A 15,181-nucleotide genomic window follows, 5' to 3' on the forward strand; every position below is an offset into this window, starting at 1 on the left:
TATGTACATTTGTAGTTAAATAAAGGTTTATAAAAATGTATTTTATGCGATAATTCTATAAAAACATTTCGAGTATAACACGGCCCCGTACCATTTTACTTTTTTTGTGTAGATCATTTCTTAAGGTATACTGTGTATTACTTACGAGTATGTATATTCCGAGTATTGCAAAACACTCGAGCAGAAATTGCCGTAACTTGATTGTAAATATTAATAATCTACTTGCAAAGTTCAATGATTTCTGTTTAATTGGTGACAATGAAGTCAATCAAAAGCTGTACTACCAACGAAATTGAAAAAAGCGTATTATTTTATCCCACGAAAGTGGTATTAAAGGAAAAGGGCCGCAATCCGCTTCATAAGTGTATATGAAATACTACTACTTTGTTACATTGTACAGATAATATTAAAACATGCGTTACTTAATTTATTTATAAACATATTTTTTCGTTTTTTAAGTTAAATTTTTCAGTTAATATTTAGGTTATTATTACATCACCATTACACAGAGATTTAAAGAAGTTATAAGATTAAGTTAACTCACAAATTAATACTGACTAGATAACTGACTGACTGACAGAATATATACACACGAATGTCGGATCATAACATTTTAACATTCACGAAAATTACATAATTGTGGCTTAACTGGGTGATTATCGTTATATTTTGTTATGTACACTGATTACCTCTAAGTTCACTTAACTAGCTTACAACGTAATCTGTACATACCTGGGTCACTGTAACACACAGATATACATGCCAGCAATGTGAGTAGGCATCCAAAGCCGCAGTGTTTGAGTATAGCCATCATACGAAACCCTGTAAAGAGAGAAAATAAATATTTATATGATTTATAATTATCAGCCACTGAATAGTAAAACCATATAGTCATGAGCATAACTTCATATTCTGGCAATAATTAATTAGTTTTTGAGTTCTAAAATTCATGTCATACTCGACGTCGAATACAGAAAACGTGAAATTCTACAAAGCAAAGAATCGATAGTTTTCAATATAGTTTAAGACGAAATTTATGAACTTGACGATAGAAGTTTTTCTATCGTGTCATTTCATACGAAGTTACTTAGATAAATTAAGAAAACAATGTCAAGTTTGTTTGTAATGTGAATATAATTATAATGTTCTTAAAGTATTATTATAACGCAATTTAAGTTTTATGTATGTTTTTACAATGTATGGATATATCTAAATTGACATGCCGATGCTTTAAGAAATATAAAAATTTAAATTAAAATGCAACGAAATATTATCTCTCTGTAATCAGGACATATGTTAAGTTTATATGCGAGTAACAAAATAATTGAAACCAAGGTGAATAAAAAGTATAATGCTTAAAATTACTTTTAACACATTTAAGTATAATTTATTATTTTAATCTTTCGCTTAAATATTACTTGCAAGTCCGGAGAACACTTGGTTTTTTTTTAGATCATTATTATAGTGAATGTCGATATCAAAAGCTTAATGTTGTTTCATTTTTCCATCTATAGACATAATTTTTAATTGAATTACACAAATTCGTAGACATATGTTTTGGTATAATAAAAATTATTAATCACAACAACTTTTGTATTTAATAATATGCCACTGTGGCTTAGTGGATTTTAATCGAAAATCGTGGGTTCAAGTCCGACAAATGCGCGTGATAAATGTTAATCAATCAATACTGGTTTTTAACACAGTAATCAAGTTACAAAAATATAAAAATATATGGTATATTTTTTCTTTACAATTCAACTTTTTATTATATAGATTGTAAATTTCCTTTATACTTTACTAGTAGTCACTTGCGGCTTCGCTCGCGTTTGTTAGTTGTTATATATTAAGCAAAAAAGTAGCCTCTTTCCTTTCTTTGGGATCAAGTTTACATCATACCAAATTTTCAACCGACTTCAAAAAGGAGGAGGTTATCAATTCGTCTGTATTTTCAACCGACTTCCAAAAGGAGGAGGTTATCAATTCGTTGTTACCTCATAACTTTTCACCGGGTGGACCGATTTTGATAATTTTTTTTTTGTTTGAAAGGTAGTGCTTCCCGTGGGGTCCCACTTTTTTTTTATTTTTTTCCGATTATGGTATCCATATGAAAACGACATAAGTCTTAAATTTGCATTATGTATATGCGCGACAAATAGGTGAATAACTGAAAATCACGTTAACCAATTTTGATAATTCTTTTTTTAATATAAAATATATACTTCAAGGGTAATTTGGTGAAAGTTTGGTAAGATTCTGACCACAGGATCCATGACAAAGTAACGGAACGGAAGGGAACGGAACAATTCTGAGGAGCACGTTAGCGATACTCAGTCGAATCTTTTATTTATAGGTTATTTGGAAATTTGAGTCACCTTCCGTAATGTGGTTATGTTTATGTAATTATCATAGTCGAATATTATAATCAACTAGCTACCCACCCCGGCTTCGCACGGGTGCAATATTGATACTAAATATACTACAGAATTTGTTTATTTACGACATCACATCGCAAACTTCTAAAATTATCAGTGTTTCTTTACTATATTGTTCATGTATTATATACACAAACCTTCCCCTTGAATCACATCAAAATCCGTTGCGTAGATTTAAAGATATAGGGACAGAGAAAGCGACTTTGTTTTATACTATGTAGTGATGGAACTCCTATACGGCTCGCAGTTAGGGTGCGATATGGGGCAGAATTTCTTACTATCTTTAATCAAATTTTGTGTATGTGATATGATGTCATATGATGTACGAAATATATTTGGTCTTTTTCAAAGTTTTTTTGCTGAGTTCGATTACAGCTCTTTCGAGGGATCCTTGTAGTTTACGCCGCGTGACGTATTAAATCCGCATTTTCGAAAGTCTATTTTTGCTTTATTCGCAAGTTTCCTGTGAAATTGTCCTCGAAGTAGTTTCTGATTCATATAAACGGAACGCTTAATCTATCCATATTAAAAAAATTAGTTAGTCAACATCAGCTTCACTTAAAATCAAAAAATAAATAAAAATTTTAACAAAAAGAAAAACCGACTTCAAACAAAACACTATTTTAAAACAAATGAATATGCACGAAAAAGTAATAAAAATAATTGCGTATTTAACATATTTTTTAGAGTTTTCCTAAGTTAAATGAAATGAAAAATATTAGACTACTTAAAAGTCGATTAACGATTATATCATGTACTTATAATTATTGTTATATTTGGAGTCGGTGTCAGCCAATAAAACCCTACAGTATATCTATCAAAAAACAATACGAGAATACTTTAACAAATATGTTTTTTAACAAATACCTTTTATACGATATTATACTGAGTCAATCAAGAGGTTCGTATCCCTTCTTTCTTTTGATTGTTGAGGCGTGTGCCTGTGGCTGACACCGGCTCCAAATATAACAATAACTATAACTACGTTACATAAACGTAAATCGACTTTTAAGTAGTCTAATATTTTTCCTTTCATTTTACCTAGGAGGACTCTCAAAAATATGTTAAATATGCAATTATTTTTATTACTTTTTAGTGCATTTTTATTTGTTTTAAAATAGTGTTTTGTTTGAAGTCGGTTTTTCTTTTTGTTAAAATTTTATTTATATCAAATGCTGTTGAGCGGTTTGGCCTTGAAAGAGCGACAGACAGACAGAGTTACTTTAAAATTTATAATCTTTTTTATATAATATAATAAATCTGTCTTTAATACATACATACGTTATTTTTTTTTAACTTTTTAAATATATATGTATGTATATATTTGTTTCAAACAATATAATAAGCTGCAATCATTGCGGTAAAAAAAAAACGTTTTACGGTTATTGTTCCATTATACGAACTTACTACAACACATAACAGACTTTAAGGTCAATAAACTCTTGACATCAAGCTTCGCTAAACGTTATGAGCTAAAATAATTTGAATAATTATCGAAATTCTTGCCAAACAAATTTTATTTTGCCCGTTAAACAACTAATTTGTTGAAAAAAAAAAACACTAGAAAGCAAAAAAACTAATATACCTACATATATAATGTAGTTTGGATACGTTATTACATGACTTACTATATTTTATGAACTCGTCTCATCTTATTTAAATAAAGTCAAAGAATTATTTGAATGACTTTATTATCTACGATATCTATAAAATGCCATACAAGGTATGTGATTAGTGTCACTAACAGCTTGTCTCAACATGGTTTCTCCAAAACAGATCTTGTCCATATTCGATGTGTGCAATACTTACGCAAATTATGTCAACTTGTAAGTCCGTAGACCTTCGCACACGATTTTATTACTTTACTCTATAATGTAAGGTTGTTCACATTTGTTTTAATTTAATTTCTTGATTTTTAAACGATATTGCATAAAACCTTTAGTGCCTTAGTATTGACACTTCTAGAGCATTATTTATCATATGTTATACTATCTGTAGGCGGTATTTGTTGTTCTACAGTTAGTCATTAGTATTATTTTTGTACGTAAAAGGTATTTTAAAAGTTGACTTTATTAAAAGGTTAAAAAAAAAACTATTTAGTTGCATAGTTATTCTTATGCTACTATAATTTTTTTACAAAAATACATAATAATGGTACTCCAATTGTCTTATTGTTTTGGTATTATTAGTTTTACACACACTCATTTATGTATTAGTTTTCTAAATTGAAGAGGCAATTCACAAGGCAAGCCAAGGTGCAAGGGCAGATGAAGATACTGTGACGCTTAGCCAACATTAAGCATGCTTACACGCATTACACAACGTCAGATCCACCGGCGGATGACCATTCTGTGTACAAACTGTTCTCAATTAAACATTGTTTCGGTGGATAAATCGTAATATAAACGAGTTTCTCTTGTACCTGACCGTCTTTATAGTTAACGCGTTATATAAATACTATTGTGCAAGAACGTTACAGTTAGTCTTTGAAAACCTAAAAAAGTAATATAAAATTGAAATCAATTATATCTTTATTTTAATCACTGGTATAATAAACACTGTGTAATATAAATCGATATACAAGTGCTAAAAACTATTATAATAATTATAATTGCACACCTCGAACACGAAACGGCGCGGTACTGCATTATTATATGGATAAATAAAAATCACGATTCACTCTGAATACTTTTTATTTTTTGAAATTGTTGACCTTTAAATATTATAGTTAATATTTCAACGTAGGTTATTTTAGAGATTTCTAAATTACAATCAAATATTATTAAGACATTTTCGATTCTTGATTTAGAGTTTAAACTATGCTCATACTGTTTTCTATTTTCTACAAATGCCTGAGAACGCAGCGACTTCTCAAGATGAATCGATAAGCCACGGTGTTATTAAATAAAATAATGAGCAGTCATGTTTAATTATGCTTATGCAAGCCGTTGAATTTGACCCATAAATGCGAACAAGGCCGCCTTACCAAACTACTGGTACTGATGTTTGATGACCCAGACAATTCACCGCGGAAGTCATAACTAGCTATATCACTTATACTTGATTTATACCGACGATTATTGAATATAACACAACACCTGATTTTTTTAACGAACGAAGAATATAATTTGTTATTTGAAAATATTTTAGAATTCTAACTTTTGAGTACTATATTCATGACATGTATTATTTTAAATCTATATAGAAATAACAACAAAGCATAATTATGTACAGACATAGGTATATATATGGGTTTAGAGGCTAAATCATATCTGTATATATTTTTACCTATTTAGAACAGACTACCATTAAAGGAGCTACAATATATTTGAATAGTAAACTCAAAGCGTGCTTCGGCTTAAGCACAAGGCATTGCGAGACACATTATAAATCACTCAGATAAATATTGTTCAGAAAAGACAAATTGTAGGGTTGATTCATGCTATTATAATTCGATACAACGAACCAATCCCTTTCAAATGATGTCTTTACTTAAGCTTGACTGTTTTCTGAGTAATATTCGAAGTAAGTTAAGAGATATTCTTTAGTTTTTTTTTATTTTCTACAGAGATCTGAAACAGTATATTAACCTAAATATACTTTATTTATATATTTTGCGTAATTTAAACTACATGAATAAGTTTTCTTTCGTGCTGAAATATTTTACTGTTGTATAAAAAGTTGCGTGGTTCCGGAAGAGGAGAAACGAGCTCTGTGTCAATAGTGGTGTACGGAGAAGTTATCAAGTGAGTGAGTTCTTGTAAGTCACCTCCAATCAAGCAGATAATGTTTAGTTATGTGGCAGCGAAAATGAATTCAGATCGAAGGCTTTCCTTACGAGTCCGCCAAATCACTTTTCATTCAGTTTACATACTACATCGCCACCAAGTAAATTGAACAATCATATACAAATGATCATTATAAATGACTATAAAGTGATTTATTAAATGAAATATATATTTAATCATTAATAAATATTTCTGAAAGTCTGCGAGGACTTTAACAAAAACAGGCGAAGGTAATCTTCGTATTCGTGACTGTTTGATATCGATTTTATATTAAGGCAATACATCAAACTGCACCTTACAAATGAATATTCCGATTGTGGAATTTTAAACTTTGTATAATTTGGTATTAGCTTGCAAGTCAAAACTTGTACTCGAATGAGTGTCTATAGATGGATTGTTTGACAGAAAAACTGTTTAGGAAACTTGATCTTGGTCAATTATGCGTGTTATCTTTTAAAGAACATTAGAGCTAAATTTGTGGTTATGATTCAGCTGAGGTCAACACATCATACATAAACTATTAGCAGTAAATACGTTTGCTTACCAATATGGGTTCTACTGGAATACCGTAGTGAGATAAACGACAGACCTTCACCTCAAAAATAGAGGAGACTCATGAGTAAGACATTTTTTCTTTTGTTTTAAATTTTTACTCAATTATTTTATACTTTTTATAAGTTCTTAATAATTTCTTAAAATATTCTTAATATTTTAACTCTAATTATTTTACTTGAATATATCAGCGTTTTAGTACATCAAAATCATTAGCATTACATCTATTTTTTAGATATTTTATTTGCATTTTATTCATAAATATGACTGGTACGTTATCATGAATCTCTTGTATACTCGTCGTTCAACGTGTTATTTATTAACATGGCATTTTTTTATTTAAATAATAAAAAAGTAAAATTATGTCTTCATAAAATGTTAAAGTACATAATGTGTTATAATGAAGGAAATAAATCGTTTAAATGCACTCACATTTACTGGATTCTTTGTGTATGTAAAATGTTTGTAAATGTATGTAATGCTTAACATAATCATGGCAAAAGAATCGTTTTGTATTCTGATATCTGATCCTTAGATAAATATTTATAGATTTTTAATAAAACTGTTAAATATATATTTTTTATTATTTATATTCCTACAACTTTAGTTTCAGTTTACTTTATATGGCAACGATAAAGTCCGCCTAAAGAATATACACATCAACACCGTCTAGGGATATTTTGTATAAAATTCTTAAACTCAAAAAATCATATCCGGTTTTAAAATATTTTGATGAAAGACTATTTTGTAAACCTTTTTGGACTATTCTAAATTTGAATTTGAAAAAAATAAATAAAAATAAAATTTTTACGCAACATAATGGTAGCGATGGCCGAACGTTTCGTTTACCTACCGTCATATTAAGATATTTTTTTGTGCCTAATTTAAGTTTTATAACAAGTTATCGTTTAATTTCGAGTTAAACCTATTGTGTGCATCATGCAGCGGTGCCATTTAACGAGAGAAGAAATGTTAAGGGCAGGAGGCATGCTCCAAGCTGGGGCTACTCAACAGAGAATTGCTGAGGAGATTGGAACAAGACAAAACGTCATATCTAGGTTATGGTCACGCTACCGTGCTACTGGTGAAGTGACTGAAAGATATCCAGGTGGGAAGCGCATAACCAATCAACGACAAGACCGATATTTGCAGGTTGCCGCGAAAAGAGAACCAAATGTTACGGTACTTCAATTGGTTCAGAGGCTCCAGCCAGAGGACCAGTTGCTTGTGAGTGACCAAACTGTAAGGAGAAGGCTGCATGAAGCTAACCTTTATGCTCGCAGACCGTTTCGTACTCCAGCACTACGCCGAGGAAATCGTGGACGACGACTAGAGTGCGTTCGTGTAAATTTGCTCTCGGATGATAACCAGTGGTCTGTAGTGCTGTTTACCGATGAGTCCCGGTTCGGTTTCCATCCCGATACACGTAGAGTACGTGTTTGGCGATTCCCTGGTCATGATAGCCGTCTGCAACACCTTCAGAAAGTCCATTCATACCACGGCGGCATAATTATGGTTTGGGCGAGAATTTATCTTGGTGGAAGAACTGACCTCGTTTGGATCAGAAACACCATGGCGGCCAAAAAATGCCGTAAATAAATGCCGAGATGCTTGTGCCAATAATTTAGCCCCATATAATAAAAATGGGCCAAGAATTCACGCTCATGCACGATAGCACCCGTCCGCACACAGCGGGGGTGGTGACGAGATGGTTGTAGGAACAAGACGTATCGGTCTTAGGCTGTCCCGCTCAATCACCTGACTTAAACTCCATAGAGCACGCGTGGGCCATACTCCAAAGAAGGGCTTCGAGGAATTTTCCTGCAAATATTGCGACGGATGAGCCACTTTTTTGCATCTTAGTCGGACCTGGGACAATATACCGCAGCAAGACTTGGATAACTTAATCCAAAGTATGAAAAATTGTTGCAGGACGTTATAAATGTTCTGGATAGTTTTATAGACTACTGATTTTTCATATGACTGTTAAAAACAATAACTTTTCTACATTTTTCACATTTTCTTGAGACAAACATTAATTGTTAGTTTTACCATTATTTTACGTTTTTTTTTATTTAAGGATAAAATTGTTTACGCAAAATAATATGGTTTATTTTTTATTCTGGAGTATAGTCAGATAAATGGGCTTTATAAAAATATAAACATGTTGCATGTTATCTTTAATAAATTTTGAAATAATTGAGTAAATTTAAAATATCCCTAGACAATGTTGATGTGTGTATATGGTCGACACAAGAAGCATATACACTTAATTTTTTGTATTTTTTATGGAGATCATTAAATTGTTATCGATTCAATTTTAATTTTAATTCAATTCAAGCAATTAAATAAGTTTTCATATTTTACAATATTAAATGAAAATAAGTATAAATATTTGAAAATATATTTAACGACAAAGATTTAAAGTAAGTATAAATCATTAGATTATTTGTTTTGGGCAAATTGCACTTCTGAGTTATTCAGCAAATGTTTGAATAATTCAGAAAATAATACAAGACCCACAGAAATAATGTCCTGGGCGCCAATTTTCTTAACAAATTGTGACGATATCGCAATCGAATCGAAATAAATATTGTTCCTTGTTTTTCTATTCTATTAACATAACATTATTCAGTTAGTCCAAAATATCAGGATCGTATTTTAACCGTTACAAACAAGATTAAGCTGAGATTTAAATTGTGAAGAATAGTTGAAGATTGTATCACAACTGTATTAAGTTAGTAGAATTTGTCGTTAACAACGACTGAAGTGTCTGAATCTAGTAATGTTTCAGAAAAAAAGTTTAAGAATAAGATAAAAAATATCTCTTTAAATTATTCTTATACTATTCCAACAAACGTTTTTCTTATTTATATTATTCGTAAAGTACAGTAATGGGATAGATCGGGAATAAAATAGTTACATAACAAATATATATTCTTCGTGTGTTTCAAATTATCATCTCAATACCTTAGTGAAAATAAATAAAACTAAGAATTTGACGCATAAACAAAGTAAAAAACAAGCAACATTTACTCATCCAATCAAACTCAAAATGATTCAAGCCTATTACGAACACTTTTAAATCGTCATTACTTTAGTCATTTAGTTGTCAGCTTTATATTAATTATAAAACTATAACGGCGCCAAAAGCCATTCGAAATGTAGATTACATCGAAAAGAACCGAATAGATTTTTGTAACTACTCTTTTCCTTCATTTCTTTACATTTAAAATAAAGCAACGGATGTTAATACGCTTTTCATCAAAAACACATTGATTCAACGTTTATTAGGTATACATGCATGTTATAGAAGAAAAATCCGAAAATTTCAACTTTCTTCGGAAACGTATCTTTAGTCGGAAAACAGGATTATTTCTTTTTATTGACCCTTATTGTACTGTGTGATTTGGGAACGCAAAATACAAAGGTAAGCAGATAAGGAATAAACGATATGAAATATCTACTAGACTTACATATAGTAAGCGTTAACCGAAGGAGTACCAACTACTTAATTAGTAAACGACACTTCAGTTCTTTTTTAGAAAAAAAAAAATTATATGGTATTTGTTCTTTAAACAGTAAATTGGTAGTATTTAAAATGAATACGACCGAAATTACGTTTGAATGAAGATATTCGTAATCGTTAGTCTAACATCTGACGACATACAATGCAATAACGGCGCTTTAAGGCGTAGGACAAGCTGCCGTATGTTGACATATAAATAAATTTTCCATAAAATTAATATGAAAAATTTATTTTTTTATTTTACATAAAAAATATTAAAAAGAGTTACTTTAATTATTTACATTTGTTGGTAGGTGCAATGCTGATACTAAATATAAGTACTATAGAATGTCTTACAACGTTCACAGCTTTTTGTCATTAGATAGTGCAAACCGATATGTCCCTGTGTTTTAAATTTGTAATATCTTCAAAAATATTTACTTACATTGCATGCCGTAAACAGCCATATTGATCTACATATCGTCATTGCTCCTGCAAAAGTCGCTATATGTTTTTTTCATATTTTTCGATTGCTGTGCCGTTTTAATCGTTATTTCAAAATATTTAAATTTCGATGTATGAATATAGCATAGTTATAATTGTAAACTTTTAAATTACATACATAATGACAAAACAGTTTTTACAGTTCGTACATAAAAAAAAATAAGCGACTTTTGCAAGAGCAACGACGATATATTAAAAGCACAATGTATTTAAGGTACTTAATATGATAAGTATTTATGCTGTATAGCTTAAAATCAAATAAACATATAAAATAATCACTTCACTACGAAATTCTACATGTATCATACATATAAACCTTCCTCCTGAATCAATATATCTATTAAACGAAGACCGCATCAAAATCAAAAGTGTAATTTTAAAGATCTAACTATAGTATATATATATATAGGGACAGTCAGCGCTAAGTGACTTGTTTTATACTATCTAATGATTATATAAATCAAGAATATATATAGCTACTCTATCTATAATGTCAACGTGGAATGGCGGCAATAAATAAATGCAGCAGAATCTCGCTATGGAATCGCAAAACCGTTTCTGAATATCTGAATGTACAAAATAATATAAAGTAAGAATAATATATACCCCAAATCTGTTACATTAAATCAACAATATTTGTTTAAAGAATGTCTTGATGTAATCGTATACAAAAACAAATATATAATCTGTTGTACCAAAATACTGCGGTTTTAAAACCGCTAACTACACGCCTGTTATATATTTTTATCTATAAAACGTTAAGTTTCAAAGTGTACACTTAGCTTTATAACAGCGATTGCGTTGCCCATTTGCATTGTAATAGGTCATTGGCAGGATGCTTACAGATCCTGAGTGAATCACTCGTTTTTCCAGCATACAGAAATACGTGAAGCACGTGACATAAACTTTACGAAAACAGGATTTAAAATATTACTATTAATCATAAATTTGTAATTAATATATAAGTATCATAGATATATAATATACAAGTGCTTATAGATACACTATAAATGAACATATGTATATGTAAACGTAAACGGTTTAACTACTATTCTAAATCATTTTAAATGTTATGTATACGGCCGATCAAGCATACGAGTATTGCTTATTTAAGGCTGTCAAACGTTTAAAACACCTTTTTGCGAAGCTAAATGACACATTGACAAGAAAATTTGATTTCGTTATCAAAACTAACTAACAACATGTAATGTATCGTTTAATAATGCTCCACTTTAATATATTAAGTCTTCGAATGTTGGATTTGCGTAATAATTTGTGACTTATAATTAATATTGTAATTACAAATGTTATTTCCATAAATCTATAACTGACAATACCTATTAAAAGCGATCATTAAAGAGCCTCAGATAACATTTGCTTGAAATGAATTGAAGTTCCATTAACTCGTATTTCTTGCATTAAGTTTAATTAAAGGCCAAATTCTAATCATACAATCTTCATTTAAGTGCTGTATGAGATTATCTTTTTGAGTGTTTCCTCTCCCTGAGACTGGATTAAATAAAGCAAAGTCTTAAATGTCAGATGCATTTCTTTGGATAAACATGTGGTTGTTATATAAAATAAATGTGTTTAAATATATAAATAACATTAATATATGCTTCTCACTTCGGTTTACTTACATAATATATAGGTTTGTGGTATTTGTGTTAAATATGCTTGGTTATTCGTATCTAAATTGTATGAATACTCGCTGTAGAAGCTGCACATAGAAACAACAACTAAGAAGCAATCTTAAATGTAAATATCCTTGTTAACAATTCATTTGAAGGCACATAAATGGGCATGCTTACGTAATGTAACAATGCAGAGGATGCAGCTTGTACTAAGTGGATAAATAACAAATCCGACGATAAAACACGCTAGCTTCTTGCTCGTGTGGTGAGTTCAAGAGGTAGCCCAATGGCTTGCGTCCTTGCATTCACCACGAGGCACTTCGCCCACCTTATCACCGAATGTCATCGTCTAACACCGGACTATGGCTAGTAGAAAGGCAGTCCAACTCACCTTTAATTTCGAGTAAGCATAATTCCTTTGCAATTTCGTGAATTAGTCCAATGTTTTAAGGTATGTCGGTTAATATGTTTAGAATCACGAAACGTTCGCACAATTTGTTTACGAAGCGAAAGCGGTAGAACGCGGAAGTAGGGTTTAGGTCGCTGCGTCGTCGAAGGCGGTCGACTGGCGCGCGGTTGATGTGCGACTCCGGGTAGCAAACGTTTCTCCGGCGGAGGTGTCGCGAGGAGAAAGTCTCGACCGTGGTGCGCTCGCGCCGGTTGGCGGAGGTCGTGGAGGGGACGTGACGTAGTCGCAAAATCAACATTCAACAGACACCTGAGCATCTTCGTAATTATTTGATAGGTCACTGCCGTAACTCATCCTGAACTTGGACAAGTAGAAAATTTGTGATCTGGATTCAACGCACTGGTTTCAGCATTTATGAAACGTACCTACGTATACTAGAAAACATTAATAAATTGAGGAATAGTGTTTGTCTAGTTAGTGAAATAGTCCTCATGTTTTGAAAATTTACTGTAAATCTGTTTTTGTGACCTTTTAAAATTACTGTTCGCAGACTGCGAAATACATACATATCTCCAACTAAATCGGCTTATTAACTTATCGAATTAGCGATACCATATTATTTCAAAATAAATACGAATATGAAACCATGATTACATAGGTAATAATAGTATAACACCTTGCAATCGAAAAATTGGTTTTGAGTCTTAACAAGGTAATTTTATATATAATTAAGTTTCGAAACTTTAGTGGAGTGGAATAGATGGTTTAGTATATAAACGTTTTTCAAATTTTCCACGGTTAATTCCTCCTCCAACGATATTATATTGCCCGAGTTAATTCAATATTTAAGGTAATTTAATATTTCGCCTTACATATCTCACTCTCACCCATAGGTTATCGATAGGCAAAAACTAATATTTGTACAAAAAATAAAATATCGATAAAAAGTTGATGATATAATATTGTTGTGTTGTGACAAATTTCATAGAAATTCTGCCACATGTGTATTCCACCAACCCGCATTGGAACAGCGTGGTGGAATATGTTCCAAACCTTCTCCTCTAAGGGAGAGGAGGCCTTTAGCCCAGCAGTGGGAATTTACAGGCTATTGTTGAGTAAAGCTGTCGATTGATTTTTGGTAACCTTTAATCTTTATTTTCAAATCAAACCAAACAGAACACTTATGTCCCTCTTATGTCCTACTTCTGTATATTTTGTCGTACGCAAGGGACAAAAGCTATATGGTACTTCCCATTGCCATAGAATCTCGAAATTTAGCAAGAAACAAAGTCACAAAAAAAATGGCTTCCCAAGATTGTTTTATACGGAACCCTTGACGCTACTTGCATTTGGCAATTTTGTTTTTATATGGTGTGGTGTAATAAATCCGGCAAAGTTAGGAGTACTTTGCCGGATTTATTACACCACACCATATAAACGTTCTAGGGTACAACTACTATCTTTTTTTTATGGAATAGGTTGGCGAACAAGCATATGGGCCACCTGATGGTAAAGGGTCACCATAACCCATAGACAATGACGCTGTAAGAAGTATTAACTATTCCTTACATCGTCAATGCGCCACCAACCTTGGGAACTAAGTTGCTATATCTCTTGTGCCTGTAGTTACACTGGCTCACTCACCCTTCAAACTGGAACAGAACAATACTGCGTACTGTTGTTTAGCGGTAATTGCTCATTCCTAAGAATACTCAAGATTCGAATAATCATCATAAGAGCCATATTCTCGATATAATCGCTGGGTCACTTATTAATTTCTTTAAAATTATATATATTCTACAAAATTCTATTTTTTATTAGTTTCGTTAAACTATTATTTGATACTAGATTTGATAGTAAAATAGTAAGTAAATATATCTCTTGTTTTTTAGAGTTTTAATCGCGATAATAAATTAATACAGACGTAAATTTGACATCGAGTATTAGTCTGTGTCCCAAAAAAATTAGGTAAAATTCGAAAAAAATCTTAAATAATGAACAAATATGCTTTTATATACTTCGTAATACATATAAGTGGGTGTAAAAATATTTTTAAAAGAGCAAAGCAATTAACTTTATTTAATAACACAATACCATTATTATTAAATTATTGGGTAATAACAATGACTAAATTTTTAATAAAATCTATTGATATCCTACTACTTTTTTATATATTATAGTACTTATATTACTATGAGTTGTATTTAAAACTGTAAGTGCTTATAAACAAACAATATAATAATTATAAACAACAAACTGGAAGTTATGACATTTTACGCTTCCATGTGACTTGTATTTCGTTCATTTTTAAACTTTAAGTAGAGGAATCCACAAATGAAAACAAATTACTT

The 15,181-nt window shown here is 31.0% G+C and overlaps 1 protein-coding gene across 2 annotated transcripts in view; it reads right to left on the minus strand.

The window, feature by feature from the left end:
- LOC124534246 (dual oxidase) overlaps positions 1–13,038 on the minus strand; it is a 44,498-nt gene extending 31,460 nt beyond the window's left edge. For both annotated transcript variants that reach the window (XM_047109985.1, XM_047109986.1), the window contains exons 1-2: positions 12,813–13,038; positions 733–822 (exon numbers count right to left, since the gene is read on the minus strand). In XM_047109985.1, coding sequence (XP_046965941.1) covers positions 733–814 — 82 coding nt within the window. In that variant the 5' untranslated portion in view covers positions 815–822; positions 12,813–13,038. The remainder of the gene's footprint in view (positions 1–732; positions 823–12,812) is intronic.
- Between the last annotated feature and the right edge of the window lie 2,143 nt (positions 13,039–15,181).

This window comes from Vanessa cardui, chromosome 12 (genome assembly GCF_905220365.1).
Source record: "Vanessa cardui chromosome 12, ilVanCard2.1, whole genome shotgun sequence".
In the NCBI taxonomy this organism is placed as follows: domain Eukaryota; kingdom Metazoa; phylum Arthropoda; class Insecta; order Lepidoptera; family Nymphalidae; genus Vanessa; species Vanessa cardui.